Consider the following 17568-nt stretch of genomic DNA (forward strand, 5'->3'; position numbering starts at 1 on the left):
TCCACTATGTAGAATTGGTATCAAAACATTACCGACAATATTGACCAAGTCCCAAACTGTGTTCAATCTATCAAGCTTGCCTTTAGTTTTTTTTTATTTATGTGCGTCTATATGTATGTCTTTGCTGCGTATGCATTTTTTATTATTTGGAACATCGAAAACACAAAACATATTATCAATTACTTTCATTATTAATAAATACTTTGAGAACTGAGCGAATCAGGTGAGTGTATCAGTTAGTATGTTTTATTTTATTGCATTGTATTATGTTTGGTGAAGGTTAACTTTCTGGTAATAAACTGACCCGTCACGGCCTAGCTAATTGGGTAGGCAAATGCTCACATTAATTTCTACTGATACAGGCTCTAAATGTCCTCCTGTATATGCCATAACTCATGGCTGTGCTCCTTATCAGTAAGAGATGATCATACGGAGACGAGAAGGTAGGAGTGAAACAAATTAGTTTTGTTTAAAATTTCTATCAATAACTTGCCACATATTTTTAATGATGCAAGTTCGTCTGCAATACCTAGAAATAATAATCTCAACTATTAAATTTTTTGAATTTTATTTAAAAATTATCAATTCATTTCATTGGACACTCGACATTTATTAATTTTTCATAACCTTTCACAAGCCCCGCCATAGTTATAGCAACCTATGATAATATTAGAAACGGGTGTAAAATGCCTTAAATTAACACCCGCCTGAGCCCGAAGTTGGTAGATTCGAAACAATTAACACCTCTACTGCCGATGTTTACCTATTCTTATTTATACATCATTTTCGTCGGTTTGTTGTTGTTAAAAGTAAACTGTCTTAATTAAATATGACTCTATTTTTTAGTTGACCTTCTGATAACACAGTGCACACTTAAATCATACAGCTTCAGTCTAATTTAAAAAAAACTTTTTGAGGGAGCTAGTGTTAGCTAGGAGGATTAACACATCCGTCTTTCGTGATAATTGTTTCCCTCATGTGATAATCCAAAGGCAGCATGTGTATACTGTTACTAATAATAATATGATGATGCTGTTATAATATTTTCAACAACAAAGGATAGATTTACTTACTGTGTAGAAAATTTGGGATAAAACATTGTAGTACATGGTGAATTCGGGTTAATAAAGAAGATGTTGTGTACGTCGATGAGACAGCAACCAAACAACTCTACCAAATGACATAGGTCAACATACTGTCTAAAACAAGAGTGGAGTATATAATATGTAAGTTAAATCGGTTTTCTGTATGTCGTGCTTGTCGAGCAGTTATCATTTAATGATGGTATTTACTCATTTTTGCGTTTGATTGGTCCATGAGTTCATTAGGTATTGCCTGGAAACGACATAAAGTGTTATTTACCAATAAATTACCACCCGTTTCGCAAAAGATGGCTGCTTCTCTTTTTAATTTATTGATTTTATGCTTTTTAGTTTGTTAGTATTTTACGATATTCAAGTGATTTGCTGGTTCCCCCATTCAATGCACATCGCATGAGCATTGACTCTAGTAGCTCAGAAATCAAAATTAATTTGCTCATATTTGCCTGCTATTTTGTTTTTATTTATTAGTATTTGCATGAAGCTGCATGATGTGTTAGTCGGTTACGAAGAGCTCATTAGAGCCCATGTGTTGTCTGTTATTATTTATATACATGTATATATATATATAAGTACGTCTGAGTCAGTGACAACTCTACAACAGATTTATCCATCGGATCACCAGCAATGATGGTGATACATGGCTGTGTACAATATGTATATACAACTCGTCTTAAACATCAACCCAACAATGTTAGATCTGTAAATTTGCTTTCGCAAATTTTTTGTTCTTCCCTCGCCGGGATTCGAACCCATGCTACTGAGTTACGTGACACCTAATCGCCTGCACTGTAGCCGTCCCGCTAGACCACACGAGCACCTGGGCTTCACAAAAATAAAGCTTTCAGTGGCCGTGTGTTACCTTTCCTCGTCAGTTTTTAATCTAGCGACGTACTACAGTACATGATATATAAGGCATGGAGATGTTATTGTAACAGATCAGCTCAATTATCTTTAGTAAAGGATCCTACAAATTAATGCAAGATACAGTCACAGAAAATAATTATATTTATAAGTACGTCTGAGTCAGTGACAACTCTACAACAGATTTATTCATCGGATCACCAGCAATGATGGTGATACATGGCTGTGTACAATATGTATATACAACTCGTCTTAAACATCAACCCAACAATGTTAGATCTGTAAATTTGCTTTCGCAAATTGTTTGTTCTTCCCTCGCCGGGATTCGAACCCATGCTACTGAGATCTCGTGACACCAAATCGCCTGCACTGTAGCCGTCCCGCTAGACCACACGACCATCTGGGCTTCAAAATGAAGCTTTCGGTGGCCGGGTGTTACCTTCCCACGTCAGTTTTAATCTAGCGTCGTACTACAGTACATGATATATAAAGCATGGAGATGTTATTTTTTACAGATCAGCTAAGTTATCTATAGTAAAGGATCCTACAAATTAATGTAAGATACAGTCACAGAAAATAATTATATTTATAAGTACGTCTGAGCCAGTGACAACTCTACAACAGATTTATCCATCAGATCACCAGCAGTGATGGTGATACATGGATGTGTACATTATGTATATACATCTCGTCTAAACATCAACCCAACAATGTTAGATCTGTAAATTTGCTTTCGCAAATTTTTTGTTCTTCCCTCGCCGGGACTCGAACCCATGCTACTGAGATATCGTGACACCAAATTGCCTGCACTGTAGCCGTCCCGCTAGACCACACGACCACCTGGGCTTCAAAATGAAGCTTTCGGTGGCCGGGTGTTACCTTTCCACGTCAGTTTTAATCTAGCGTCGTACTACAGTACATGATATATAAGGCATGGAGATGTTATTTTTTACAGATCAGCTAAGTTATCTATAGTAAAGGATCCTACAAATTAATGTAAGATACAGTCACAGAAAATAATTATATTTATAAGTACGTCTGAGCCAGTGACAACTCTACAACAGATTATATATGCCGACTTTAAATAAAATCTATTCTTGTTATTTGACTTACTTTGCATTAGTTTTTTTTGGACAGGAATACCTCTAATAATATAACGGTATGCCGTTCATTTTGTAGAAATATTTTGTGTCTTCAAGTTACTAGTGTATTTTTGTTGTAGATCATGTATTGTCATTGAAACAAACGAACATGGCCTTTTTGTAACCCGAATAATCCAGTCGTTATATTACGATCACTTCGATTACTCCATTAGAAAAGTAGTGGATAGAGGGGCTGAATTATTCGAGTTAGCCTTTTTGTACAACACTAGTTATGCATACTTTCTTTTTTTCACGATTCGAATGTCACTTAACTAGAAACGTTATATGCAGTTTCGTCTTTAATTTTATTTAAATTTTATAAAATTATATTATTCATATGTGGGGATGAAGCTCATATTAAGGATTATGTACCTTTGTGTTGCTTCAATGCTAAACATATGGACATTTTATAGAAAATCCACAGCCTTTATCCTTGTTCTATCATATTTGGCAATTTGATGACCGATAGATATAGGATTATTACATGCAGTGCTAGCATTGATTTCCTTAAAACAAGTTTATTAATGTAGTTACTGGTTAGAACAAATAAAAATATGGACCAAATCAAGTACACCTTTTAGGGTGCGCTCGAATTTAGTTATTCTGTACGAGGTATTTTGGAATTTACAGGTTGGTTAGAACTTTTTGTAAAAAAAACAAACACTAGCACATCATATTAAAGCAAGTGAGTAATCTATGTTTCAAATTTTATAACAAAAATCTCTGTATTAAAGGCTGTGGATTTTCTATAAAAATCTTGGTTTATTTGCCACAAAGTACTCCTTTTCTATTAAATGCAATGCAACAGTAAATAATAATGCTTTGCATCAAGTTTCCCCCTAGTATATGTTCAAAATGGCCTGTCTCTATTATTCGTTATATCTGTAGTTTTGATACAATTGATGTTTAGAAAATTCGTACAAAAATGGCTACAGAAGGGTACATAAACCTTAATGATTTGTCATAATCGATAGCTGGGTAAAAAAGGTTTGATTTAAAGGCAGGACTTTGAATCCGGATTTTAAGAGAGTCCGATTGTGGTTTAAGAATTATATTTTCGTCATACATTATGACACTGGCTTATCGTTGGACTGTCAACATATAATTTATCTGTTTATCTATCAATATCAGTTCAAAAGTTGGAACAAGAAAGTATATAAACATTAGATATATCGAATTTGTTTAACTACATCTGTGGTAAGCAGCTTGGTAAGTGAAGAAGAACAAAATATAAGTTGACATTTTTTATTTCCTTTGTATTCCACCAAAAATGAACACATCGACAACACCACCTCTGCAGTCTTCACGCTGAGTGGCAGCCCAGGCAGCCCAGGCTTGTAAAATTGCTCTTGGGCCTGTAAAAATCACGTCTACAGGCCAACAGAATCTAACTAAATATTTTCAAAAACTGAGCTCCGGGCATGTAGATTTACCAGTTCATCGTGAAGACTGCCTCTGACAAAAACACATCAGATTTCAGACTATTTGCCAATGGCTGCTATAGAGAAACCAGAACCATCAATGATTGTAAAAAAAATAGCAGATATAGACAGACAATGAAATTGGGCAACAACATGGGGTCTGAGATTTCACGCAGTCAAATGTAACCTTGAACGAAATAAATTTATGACAGAAGCAGGAAGAAAAATAATGTAAAATTTGGTTATACTTCGAAAGCCATGAAACTTGCTTTTCTCCAATCAATGTTCAAAATATCTTAGCATAAACATCACAAGTAACCAGAACCCAGAAATCCTTACGGTTCATCATAACAAATGGACAAATATGGCCGTATTTTCACCTCAAAGACTACTCTGTGTACAGACTTACCTGTGCTGTTTGGAAAGTTTTAATCTCTAGCATCCACTAGATATATAAAAGTTAAATGCATTTTGTGTTTAAGAAAGATCTTTCTTGGTTTTCGATGGGCATTTTTTTTCCTTTCTGCAGAAGGTGTAAAAATTAACAAACACTGGAATTACTTTGATACTGTCCACTCACTGACTCAGATAAACTCTTTAACTCACCTATAGTTGTGAAGATACAAACATGTACCTGTTGTACATGTCAATTAAGGACAATCAAAACAATACAAACCGGTTTTTTACCTGAGGGAGCATCTCATAGTTGTACCACAACTTAATTAATTTTCACATCTTTTGCATGAAGGGAAAAAAAAAATGCCCATCAAAATTCCAAAGAAATTTTACTTTTTATAGAAAAAAAGCCATTATGAAGGTTGCAGTAATTGGAGCAGGAGCCAGTGGATTAACTGCTATAAAGTGTTGTATAGATGAAGGAGTAGAACCAGTATGCTTTGAAAGGTCAAATGATATAGGTAATTGAAAGAAATCAACTCTTACAAAAAACAATAAGCATGATAAGTAAGGATTCATTATGAATATATAGAATATATCCCAGAACCTAAAAAACATCTTTAAGCAAGTGGTTCATGTTTACTTCTTAAGATACATTGTACTTATGCTTAATGCCAGTGATATTGTTGGCTTTTTATACGACCGCAAAAATTTGAATTTTTCGTCGTATATTGCTATCACGTTGGCGTCGTCGTCGTCTTGCGTCGTCGTCTTGCGTCGTCGTCGTCCGAATACTTTTAGTTTTCGCACTCTAACTTTAGCAAAAGTGAATAGAAATCGATGAAATTTTGACACAAGGTTTATGACCACAAAAGGAAGGTTGGGATTGATTTTGGGAGTTTTGGTCCCAACATTTTAGGAATTAGGGGCCAAAAAGGGCCCAAATAAGCATTTTCTTGGTTTTCGCACTATAACTTTAGTTTAAGTTAATAGAAATCTATGAAATTTTGACACAAGGTTTATGACCACAAAAGGAAGGTTGGGATTGATTTTAGGAGTTTTGGTTCCAACAGTTTAGGAATTGGGGGCCAAAAAAGGGCCCAAATAAGCATTATTCTTGGTTTTCGCACAATAACTTTAGTATAAGTAAATAGAAATCAGTGAAATTTAAACACAAGGTTTATGACCACAAAAGGAAGGGTGGGATTGATTTTGGGAGTTGAGGTCCCAACAGTTTAGAAATAAGGGGCCAAAAAGGGGCCCAAATAAGCATTATTCTTGGTTTTCGCACCATAACTTAAGTATAAGTAAATAGAAATCTATGAAATTTAAAGACAAGGTTTATGACCATAAAAGGAAGGTTGGGTTTGATTTTGGGAGTTTTGGTCCGAACAGTTTAGGAATAAGGGGCCCAAAGGGTCCAAAATTGAACTTTTTTGTTTGATTTCATCAAAAATTGAATAATTGGGGTTCTTTGATATGCTAAATCTAACTGTGTATGTAGATTCTTAATTTTTGGTCCCGTTTTCAAATTGGTCTACATTAAGGTCCAAAGGGTCCAAAATTAAACTTAGTTTGATTTTAACAAAAATTGAATCCTTGGGGTTCTTTAATATGTTGAATCTAAAAATGTACTTAGATTTTTGATTATTGGCCCAGTTTTCAAGTTGGTCCAAATCAGGTCCAAAATTAAACTTTGTTTGATTTCATCAAAAATTGAATAATTGGGGTTCTTTGATATGCTAAATCTAACTGTGTATGTAGATTCTTAATTTTTGGTCCCGTTTTCAAATTGGTCTACATTAAGGTCCAAAGGGTCCAAAATTAAACTTAGTTTGATTTTAACAAAAATTGAATCCTTGGGGTTCTTTAATATGTTGAATCTAAAAATGTACTTATATTTTTGATTATTGGCCCAGTTTTCAAGTTGGTCCAAATCAGGGTCCAAAATTAAACTTTGTTTGATTTCATCAAAAATTGAATAATTGGGGTTCTTTGATATGCCATTAGAAATTTGAATTGAGATCAGTTTTGGAAAAAGGGAAAGGGGGATGTGAAAAAAAAATGGGGGGGGGGGGGGGGGGTTTAAATTTTTCTCATTTCAGATTTCATAAATAAAAAGAAAATTTCTTCAAACATTTTTTTGAGAGGATATATATTCAACAGCATAGTGAATTGCTCAAAGGCAAAAAAAAAAATTTTAAGTTCATTAGACCACATTCATTCTGTGTCAGAAACCTATGCTGTGTCACCTATTTAATCACAATCCAAATGTAGAGCTGAATCCAGCTTGAATGTTGTGTCCATACTTGCCCCAACTGTTCAGGGTTCAACCTCTGCGGTCGTATAAAGCTGCGCCCTGCAGAGCATCTGGTTTTAAAACTACCTCTACCCTTTTTTACTGGGAAAATATGTGTCATTTTTATCAAATTGGGAAATTTTTAATAAACCATATATCAGACTGAAACTTCAATTTGCAAACCCCTTTTCAAGAGTCAAACCCTGCTTTGAAATAAGACCCCCTATTGTCAGCGAAAATACATATATAGACACTCAAATCTGCACATATAGTAATTTTAGCATGTAAAATGTATAAATAAGTGCTTTTCAGTTTGTATTCATGCGCAATTACTACTGAGACTGCACTGTTTGGGAAAAAAGTAGTCTTTTTGGGAATAATTCTAAGCCATTTTTTTTTTCAAATTGGGATTCTTCTCCAGGGGAAAAAGCCTTTATTCTCCCTTAATTTAGGGCAAACAATATCACTGAATGCTATAGAATTAAAATTATTCTTCAGTAGTGTATCAACATAATTTTATAATTATTACACTTTCAGTTGAGAATATTTGTACTTATTAAGTATTGCTACAAACATGACAAATGTACATGTTTTTTCATCACTGGGAGTTAAATTTTAGGTTCGGCTACATTAATGATCATGGAGAAATTTAAAGGTCCCATTTTATAAATTCCATAGAAAACAATTCCTGTAGTACCTAATGTATTGAAATTAAAAAATAGGACAGTGGAACTTGAAAAATCATAAATAGCCTCACAAAGAAGAACTAATTCTGGAGAAAGATTTCACATATTTTTTTTTAATACACCTTATTGCTATTTGTCCGCCATTACTGTACATTACAAAGTTCCCAGACAAGTAAAATTTTGACCTCATAATAGAAAATATCTGACACCACAATGGAAAAGTGATTGATGTGTACATATGTATGTCAATCGATCAAGAGGAAGATTCTCAGGTCAAGTGGCTCAAATTTCTAAACCATGAGTGATAAGGTCTTTAAGTATAAATGAGTTGGTTCAATAATTACTTAAAATTTTAAGATTTAATAAAAGACACAGTACTTAGTTTACCAATGTTCAAAACTCCTAAAGCAAAGGTGACAAACAAAAACTAAGGGAAATGCAGAATCTTTTTAAGTGGACCATGCATCACCCCCTTGCAAATTCACATTCAAGTCAAAATTAGGACACAATCGGTAAAATTACAGATCTGCCAACTGTACTGCTATCTATAAACCAATTAGTGGATTCACAGAAAACATGGTAAAGGTATTTCTTTTTTGAAAGGGTATCTACATTTCTCCTTCTATGCATGCATCACCCCCTCTCCTCTCCAATGAAAATTCAAACTCAATAAAAATTAGGACACCATCAGTAAAATCACAGATTAGACACCTATACTGGTATCTAAAAACCAATGAGTGGATTCATTAAAGGTCTTTCTTTTTTTACTGTTTTGATATATTTTTTTGTTTTCATCATAAATTTACTTTGTTGAAATATTCATTTTACATAATAATAATAATAATAAATAATAAATACTTTACTTAAAGAGCGTAAAATCAGTTAGTATAATACTTATCTTCACTGATGCCCTCTGAATAATTCAAAATATACAATACTATAATATATACATTTACATATATACTTTTTATGCAAAACAAAAGGTGAAAAACATACAGAATAGGTTCATGAACATATTTTGTAAATGTCAGATGTACAAGATAAATATATGGACTTTTATTTAATATGTAAATTTCATCTGATAATTACATTTTTAGTTTAGCGACAAGAAATTTTAAAAACTTTGCACTGACTTTTCATTATTCGATATCAATATCTCTAACAGGTGGATTATGGAGGTATACAGAAAAGGTTACTGAAGGTCAGTCATGTGTGATGAAGTCAACCATTATCAACACAAGTAAAGAAATGATGTGTTACAGTGACTTTCCCATACCAGCAGATTATCCTATCTTTATGCACAATACTTATGTTCAGAAGTATTTCAACCTTTATGCTGATAAATTCAACCTACGGAAATACATACAATTTGGAAAAGAGGTATGATCAGTAAAATTTTGCTATGTTTTGAGAAATGCTAAAAAAAAAGGATTAGATTTAGATCCCACGACCAGAGATTGTTAGTCAATCTATCAATCAATTAAAGGAATTGGTGAAGTTATCTTGAAAACCTGTCGAGGTTAACATTCTGTCTTATGCTTTGATGGTCAAAAGTTACATAATTGGTCATCCATAATGAATCTTTCTGTAGTAACTTCTTGACTTTGATTCAATCATTTGTATTGGTCCAGTGGCAAATATTTCTTAATAGAAAAACAAAGGATATGATATCAATCAACGAAACAAAATCAGTATATACACAGCAAAAATAATGTTTGGTAAAACTGAAATTTGGTAAAATGTATGCAAAAGACTATTTAACACTTTGGCTACAGTATTAATATACAAAACTCCCTATAAAACAGGGAAAATACTACTAATTTTGTTTTTTAGATATTAAGTATAAACAAGCAACCTGATTTTAAACAAAATGGTCAGTGGAATATCAAAGTGAAAGACAATAAAACTGGTGATGTGGAAGAGACAGTGTTTGATGCTGTTATGGTATGTACTGGCCATCATGCTGAAAAGCATGTTCCTGAATTTCCAGGTTTATCAGACTTCAAGGGAAAAGTTATTCATAGCCATGACTACAGAAATCCAGCAGGATTCGAAGGAAAGAGAGTAGTTATCATTGGAATAGGAAATTCTGGAGGTGATATGTCTACGGAACTAAGTAGAGTAGCGTCACAGGTAATGGTTTGATTTAGTTTCCAAGCACTTACTGTGCACAATGTTTTCATCTGGTCATCTACTGGATGATATTTGAAATGAGACAATGCTGTAAGTAATATGAAATGTTGAGAATTTCACAAACAAGCCATAAATCTAAAGCTAGTAGACTTCCAGTTGAATTTAAAAAAAAAAGAAATGAAATTATTATAGAATGTACAAAGGACCAAAATAGCATACTGATATTTGGATTGCTTACATCTGTGTCTATGGTCATTAAATGTTTATTAGATATAAGAAGATGTGGCATAAGTGCCAATGAGACAACTCTCCATCCATTAGTCACAATTTGTAAAAGTAGGTTTATTGAAGTAATACAAAAGAATGATATTATTCTTGATCTCTTCACTAATTTGAAAGTTCATTATAGAAATAGTGAGTATGTAAAACCAACAACAGTATATAATATATGATATGGAATGTGATTTTTTTTAAAAGATTACCATTGATTTTTTACAAGTACAGACTTTACCATTTACATATGTTACAGGTGTTTTTAAGTACTAGACGAGGAAGTTGGGTATTGAATAGGATAGGAGACAATGGTATGCCATTAGATATGGCCAGTTCTGATAGGTTTAAACTGGCAATAAAGAATGCATTACCACCCTCCGTCATAACTAGTATAGTGGAAGGTCGTCTAAATGCAAGATTTGATCATTCACTATACAGTCTCAAACCTAAACATCATGTTTTCTCCCAACATCCTATGGTAAATGATGAAATGCCAAACAGATTGGCATCAGGAACTTTGAGGATAAAACCTGATATCAAAACATTTACTGAAAATGGAGTTATATTTGATGATGGCACCAAAGAAGAGAATATTGATGTTGTTTTCTTGGCAACAGGATATAAATTTGGCTTTCCTTTCTTAGACAAATCTGTATTAGATGTCAAGGAGAATCGTGTTGAACTCTACAAATATGTTTTCCCACCTAAAATGGAGAAAAAAAATACTCTGAGTGTTATTGGATGCATACAACCTCTTGGAGCCATTATGCCTATATCTGAGTTACAGTGCAGACTATCTTTGCGTGTTTTTCAGGTGAATTGATATGGATTTATATGTTTTATTTTTATATATTAAGCAATGAATTTTTTAAAAATCTTTATGCAATAATTATTTATAGACTGTAAAAGCAGAACCATTTGCATTCCTTGTAAATTATGGCTTTCAGAAATAACAGGTAATTGTTACTTTTCTTAGATGCAGTTTCAAAGGACTGTTCATCATCATTGAATGAGATCAAAAGCTGTTTAGGCATCTTTATGAGCTCCCACAAATTCTTTGTGACACTATTCATTGGTTTGTCTTCCCAACTTGTAACACATGTTATTTTATGATGATTTAATTGAAATATCTTCTCATAGATTGGATACAAAATAGAAGCTGCTGTATCAAGAGAGATACAAATTTAAAGTTGTGATAATTCATAATATAATCTAAGCTTTTTTTTGTCATTTCTAGAACTTTCTTAAATGTAATCTGAAATTTCTTTGTTAAGTTTCATTTGTTTTGTTTTTTTTTTTAAAACAGAAAGAAGTCAAACTTCCCTGCAGTGATGAGATGATATTGGACATAAGATCTAAAGAATTAGCCATGAAAGAGAGATATGTACAGACACAGAGACATACAATTCAGGTGGATTATATTGACTATATGGATGAGCTGGCTACACTCAATGGATGTCTACCTGATCTTCGTAAGTTCTGTAATGAAATATCGTAAAATATTTCATTTATCTTAAGGATGTATTCTTCTGACTTTTCAGTCTCGTTGAAATCTCGTTCTTGAATTATTTCAAAAACATGTGATACAAGTGGAAAATATCAATGCATTTTTTAAATACTATAATCAAACATAACTCTGTGAAAAAATTGTGTATTTACAATGAATGGTTTTTAAGTAATCCAGTTTTCAAATTTTACGACCAATCAAGTCTGTTTTTAGGCAAAATTTTGGGAAAATGGGTGAGGGATACAAAAAATGATTTTACAAGAATCATGTACATCCCATATCATTTTGGTATTTTCAAATTTCTTAGATATATATTTTTTTCAATCATTTATAACAAAAAAGCTAAAATAATATGCATTTTGTTCTTAAAACTGAGAAAAATCACAAAAATACAAAATTGACAGCATGGTAAAATTTACACAAAAAGCTTCAAAATATGATAAAACTTCCTGATATTAACACCTACCTATAATTTTTTTAAGTAAAATTTATTCAGATTGGTCCACTTCATCTTTACAGAAAGTATCAAGGTTGGAGGGTGGATAATTGTTTATGTAAAAAATGATATACCTGTTCAACGTTGAATTGACCTCGAAAGCGAAAGCTTGGAAGCAATATGGTTAGAAATTAAATTTAAAGATAAAAAGGCTTTGCTTAACCTTTTATATACCTCCTAATAGTGGACCAGATATCTGGGAAAAAGTTTAATTGTGGAACTGTAATTTTTTTCACGATAATAGCCCAAAAATAGGTAAAAATCGATGGAAAATCATCAAAATTGGGCATTTTCAAAGGGCCGTAGCAAAAAAAGAAGTGCACCACCATATGATTTTTTCTTCACCAATTATTTTGTTACAGTCTTATAAACCTAAAAATCAGGTTAAGTAAAAAAGTTTAATTCTAGAAATTTTTGGCTCCTCAGAGGTGTACATCCTTAATTGTCACTCTGGCTTCCTCCACCAACAAAGAGTGATCAACATAATATAGCACAATAAGGTTGAAAGTGACGTTAAACACCAATCAATCAATCTTAATTGTCATCCTTCCAGTAGATTACCTTAGCTATATTTGGCAAAACCTTTCAGAACTTTGGGTCCTCAATGCTTTCTAACTTCATACTTTTTTGCCTTCTTAACTTCTGTATTCAAGATTGTCTTGTAGACAAAATGCAGGTCTGGCATTTAAAATTTTAATCCTGGTATCTTTGACAAGTTTGTTTTTATAAAAAAAATCACCCAATTATACAACATGAATCTATCAAGGTATTATTAAGAAAAATTGTTTGATCATGTTTATATTTTCTATTGAAGTTCCAAAAGGATATGTTCTCTTCAAATCTAGTATTTAAATATAAGGTCAGAAAATATAATTTGTGTCGCCTTCTTATAACCAAAAGTAAAGTTGGTAGGTAAATTTTTGTTGTCATGAATCCCTACTTAAAATGGCAAAGATAACTTAAGGTAGGCAATTGGAAGTTATAAAGCTATGGTTAAAAGGTTGAATATAAACACAAAGCATTTTTTTTATTTTGACCTTCATCTGGAAAGTTTTTTATTCATTGATTGATGTGGATCAACTAACAGATTTTTTCAAGATCCTGACAACTTCATAAATTTTATCCTCAATAAAATGCATGCAGATTTCAGATTCCCCCCCCCCCCCCCCCTTAAATATGATTTGGTATAGTATTTTTTTTCTATAAGTTGTTTAAGTCATTAAAGCATACACTAAGACTATATGGTAAGATGGCCAATGAGGCAAATTTTCTGCATAGTCTAACTGACACAGATTTATGCATTTATAGGTAATCTTAGGACATCCAAAAATGAGCAAAACCCATACCTCATAGTCAGCAATAAAAGACCCCAAAATAAAAACATAAAATACTTCAGACAAAACAAAAAACAATGGCAAAAATTATCACAAACCTGTAAAGGAAAATAGATATGACAGACAGCAACCAAAGAGGACCTATAGCTCCTGGCCTTGTGTTAGATTTTTTCCCAACGTTGTGTAATGCAGACCAGTTCTTTTGGACAATTTTTTTTTTTTTTTTTGTTCAACATAGGATTATAGGACAATATACTCTGTATTTATACCATTTGTTATTTCTTTTTACAGAATCACTATTTTGGTCAGATCCCAAATTGGCCTTTACCTGTTTCTTTGGACCTTGTACACCTTACCAGTACAGGTTGCAGGGACCAGGAAAATGGAGTGGAGCTAGACAGGCAATAATGACACAATGGGACAGAACATTTGAATCACTGAAAACAAGACCATTAGGATTTACAGAAAAACCATCACAGAAGAAATTCTTTATTTTTTACTTTGTTTTTGTGGTGCTATTTTGTTATTTAGTTCATGTTATATTTCTGAGGTAATGTTCTGTGAACAAAACTTTTACTCTGTTGACCAACAAATAGTTTCTAAAGATTTTAATGACAAATGTCCTTTGACAGCATAGTAAAAAGCACTGCATGCAGTTTTGTTTCTAAAAATTGGATATTGAGAATTTTCAAATATTGAAATATCTCTCAATGTGAAAATGAAAAGAAATGAGACGATATAGATAAAGAATGAATAAACTGTTGATATCACAAAATGTGATTGTTGTTTATTTTTTTCTGATTAAAGAAATACATGTTTTATTTTTATTGTCCGATACAATAATGTTGTTTATACAATCCATGGTTAAACAAAAGCAAATGATAAGATAGAATATACTATACCAAAGATAACATTTCCTTTTTAATCTTAAACTATTTATTATTTAGTACTGCTTTATGTTGATTTTACAGGTGCTGAATTTTAATTGTTATAAAATACAGAAGAAATAAATGTATACATTACTATTAGTGACAACACTGTGTATGAATTTTTAGTTGTGTCCTCCATATTTTAATTTACTGCCTAAAATGTTTTAGAAGCTATATTCTGTCAAGCACAATCAAATGCCAAATATTTCTTTAGCACTACATATCACTCCTGTTATTGTTTGTAATGTATAAAAGGGACCATGTATATATTTGGACACCAATAGTTGCAGACTATCACATTAATACACTTATTTGACAAGATTATTTTTAAAGGGGATTTTAATCAACAATTTAATGATATTAAGGATGTTTGCTCCTCCATTTTTTGATTTTTTGTCAGATTTCGGAATCCTCTGGTTTTATCCATGTATTGTCATTAAAAAAATTTGCTCACTAACCCCTACTTTTCTTTTCATAATTTTATTACATAGAGCTTGAAAAGCCATATTTCAAAATTTTATAAAATTCTTGTTATTTTTTCATAGTTTTTGAAGCAGATAAGGTGCCAGTGTTAAATATATGAAAAATCTAGAGAGATTTATTTCCCGCCAAATTTTCAATGGCTTATATCTCGAAAACGAGCACATGGACCTTTCATTTTTTTCTTCTTTTTTAGTTTCTTTATTTATATACCATCAATTCATAACAGTTTTTTAAAAAGCTTGTTATTTTTTAACAGAGTAGCCAACATCCTTAATGTTTAATTTGATTATTTTTTGTCTTCTAAAAGTAAATGTTGTAGAGGCACATGTTTAGTCCTCTAATTTTCCTATTATTTTTAATGCAGTGTTGTAAATGTTTTATACTAATCTCTAGTCATGGTAGTATTTAGTAATTTGACTTTTTAACAATTATACTTATACATTTTGTATGTAATTTATTTTTCAAATTTTTCTAATACAAAGGTTTTATCAATAAAGTGTGTTTAAGAATAACTAGTTTTGACTTTATATAATGTTTGACTAATCAAATTATTATGTAAGCTGTCTGAATAACAAAAAGTATAATCACAAAACTACTGAACTAGGAGGAAAATTCAAAACGAAAAGTCCTTAATCAAAAGGCAAAATCAAAAACTCAAATACATCAAATGAATGGATAACAACTGTCACATTCCTGACTTGGGTACAGGCATTTTCTCATGTTGGAAATGGTGGATTATACCTGGTTTTATAACTAGCTAAATTTCTCACTTGTATGACAGTTGCTTCAAATTCAATTATATTGACAACGATGTGTGAACAAAACAAACAGACATAATTCCCAAAAATAGGGATACAGTACTGATATATAGTATGATTGTCAATTACAAATATCCTCCAAAAACCAAGGATGTTAACGACTGCAGGTCACCATAAAACCCATCCTGTATAATAAGCTTTAAATATGCGGATTACAAATGTCACAAAAACAATAGAGAAAAACAAAGGATAGTTTATTATGAATAAGAAGATGTGGTATAAGTGCCAATGAGACAACTGTCCATCCAAGTCACAATGTATAAAACATTAACAATTATTGGTCAAATTATGATCTACAACTCAGAGCCTAAGCCCTTGGATCATTCTTAACTATAAAAGAGAGGCGAAAGATACCAGAGTCAAACTCATAAATCGAAAATAAACTGATAACGCCATAACATAACATAGTGTAAAACCATTCAAACATGAAAATCAACCGTCTTGCCTATCTATATAGACAAAGAGAAACACTTACGAAGCACACCAACAAATGGCAACCACTGAAGAAATGGCTCTAAACTTAGGACATGTGCTTAAAATGAATCTTGCACTTGACAGATGCGTTCAACCTGAATCAGTTGTTTTCCCTGTGTACTCTTGCTTTCTCCACCAATGAAATTGACCGCCACAAAATACACAACAATGATGAAACTGATGTTAAACACCAATCCATCTTACAGTTTGCATTAAACAAACACAACATTTGACCGACATTAATCAACTATAAATACTTGATTGATGGCTTATTATTTTGGACAATCAAAGGAAATATTTAGATGGGTTATTAATTCTGTAGTTTGCTGTGTGTGTTTGTCTTCGGGATTAATTGAGCCATTGTTTTTTTTTCTAAGTTTTGTAAGGAATATGTATTATTTTAATTTTTCTCCGTTGTGAAGTTTTTTGTTTAGTTTATGAGATTGACTATCCTTCTGGTAACTTTGGACTGTCTTTTTTAAAAGAGGGACGAAAGATACCAAAGGGACAATCAAACTCATAAATCCAAAACAAACTGACAACAGTTATCAAAAGTACCAGGATTATAATTTTATACGCCAGACGCGCGTTTCGTCTACATAAGACTCATCAGTGACGCTCAGATCAAAAAAGTTAAAAAGCCAAATACAACGCCATGGCTACACATGAAAAAGACAAACAAACAACATCAATTGTTAAATTTATATTTCCTGAGTAGCAACTTTGCAGTAGCGCTAGCATATTGGATGTATATTGTGTCGTTCAACGATATGCCAAGGCTGATCATTCCTATCATTGTTTTGTTAAAGGTTGTAGTAATATTAACAGTACCAAGTTTACTTTACAAGATGCGCATTTTACAAGTAAGTTATTTAAACGAGAGGCAAAATTAGTTTAGTGATGTTTAAATCTAGGAAATCAATTTAGATTAAACTAATCAAAAGAAAAAAGAGAAAATCGGAAAAAAAACCTGAGGAAATCACATTTACTCAAAATGTTAAATCAAGGAATAATACTAGTTATTAAATTGTAAAGTTGCAGTGATCCCTTTAAGGTCAAATAACGCGTTGGCTTGTTGAACATTAACCTTTGATTGCGCTGGATGAAAACCGCAATTTTTAGACGTGTGCATGTTAAAATAAATTTCTGGGCAGAGGGTTCTGAATACAGCACAAACAACATTTTCCAAAAGTCCCAAAAAAAGTGAAAAAGT

The 17568-nt window shown here is 32.2% G+C and overlaps 1 protein-coding gene across 5 annotated transcripts; it reads left to right on the forward strand.

Moving 5' to 3' along the window:
• Window positions 1–1048: 1048 nt before the first annotated feature.
• Window positions 1049–15575, forward strand: LOC143062680 (flavin-containing monooxygenase 5-like). 5 transcript variants are annotated; one of them, XM_076234417.1, is made up of 7 exons: window positions 1049–1226; window positions 5326–5444; window positions 9074–9288; window positions 9742–10041; window positions 10571–11128; window positions 11621–11786; window positions 13943–15575. In XM_076234417.1, the coding sequence occupies exons 2-7, from the start codon at window positions 5339–5341 to the stop codon at window positions 14203–14205; spliced, it is 1608 nt and encodes a 535-aa protein (XP_076090532.1). In that variant the 5' UTR covers window positions 1049–1226; window positions 5326–5338; the 3' UTR covers window positions 14206–15575. The 5 variants fall into 5 exon arrangements, with proteins under 5 accessions (XP_076090532.1, XP_076090533.1, XP_076090530.1 ...); XM_076234418.1 differs by lacking the exon at window positions 1049–1226 and adding an exon at window positions 3716–3736; XM_076234415.1 differs by lacking the exon at window positions 1049–1226 and adding an exon at window positions 4161–4315.
• The last annotated feature ends 1993 nt before the right edge of the window (window positions 15576–17568 follow it).

This window comes from Mytilus galloprovincialis, chromosome 2 (assembly GCF_965363235.1).
Source record: "Mytilus galloprovincialis chromosome 2, xbMytGall1.hap1.1, whole genome shotgun sequence".
Lineage (NCBI taxonomy): Eukaryota > Metazoa > Mollusca > Bivalvia > Mytilida > Mytilidae > Mytilus > Mytilus galloprovincialis.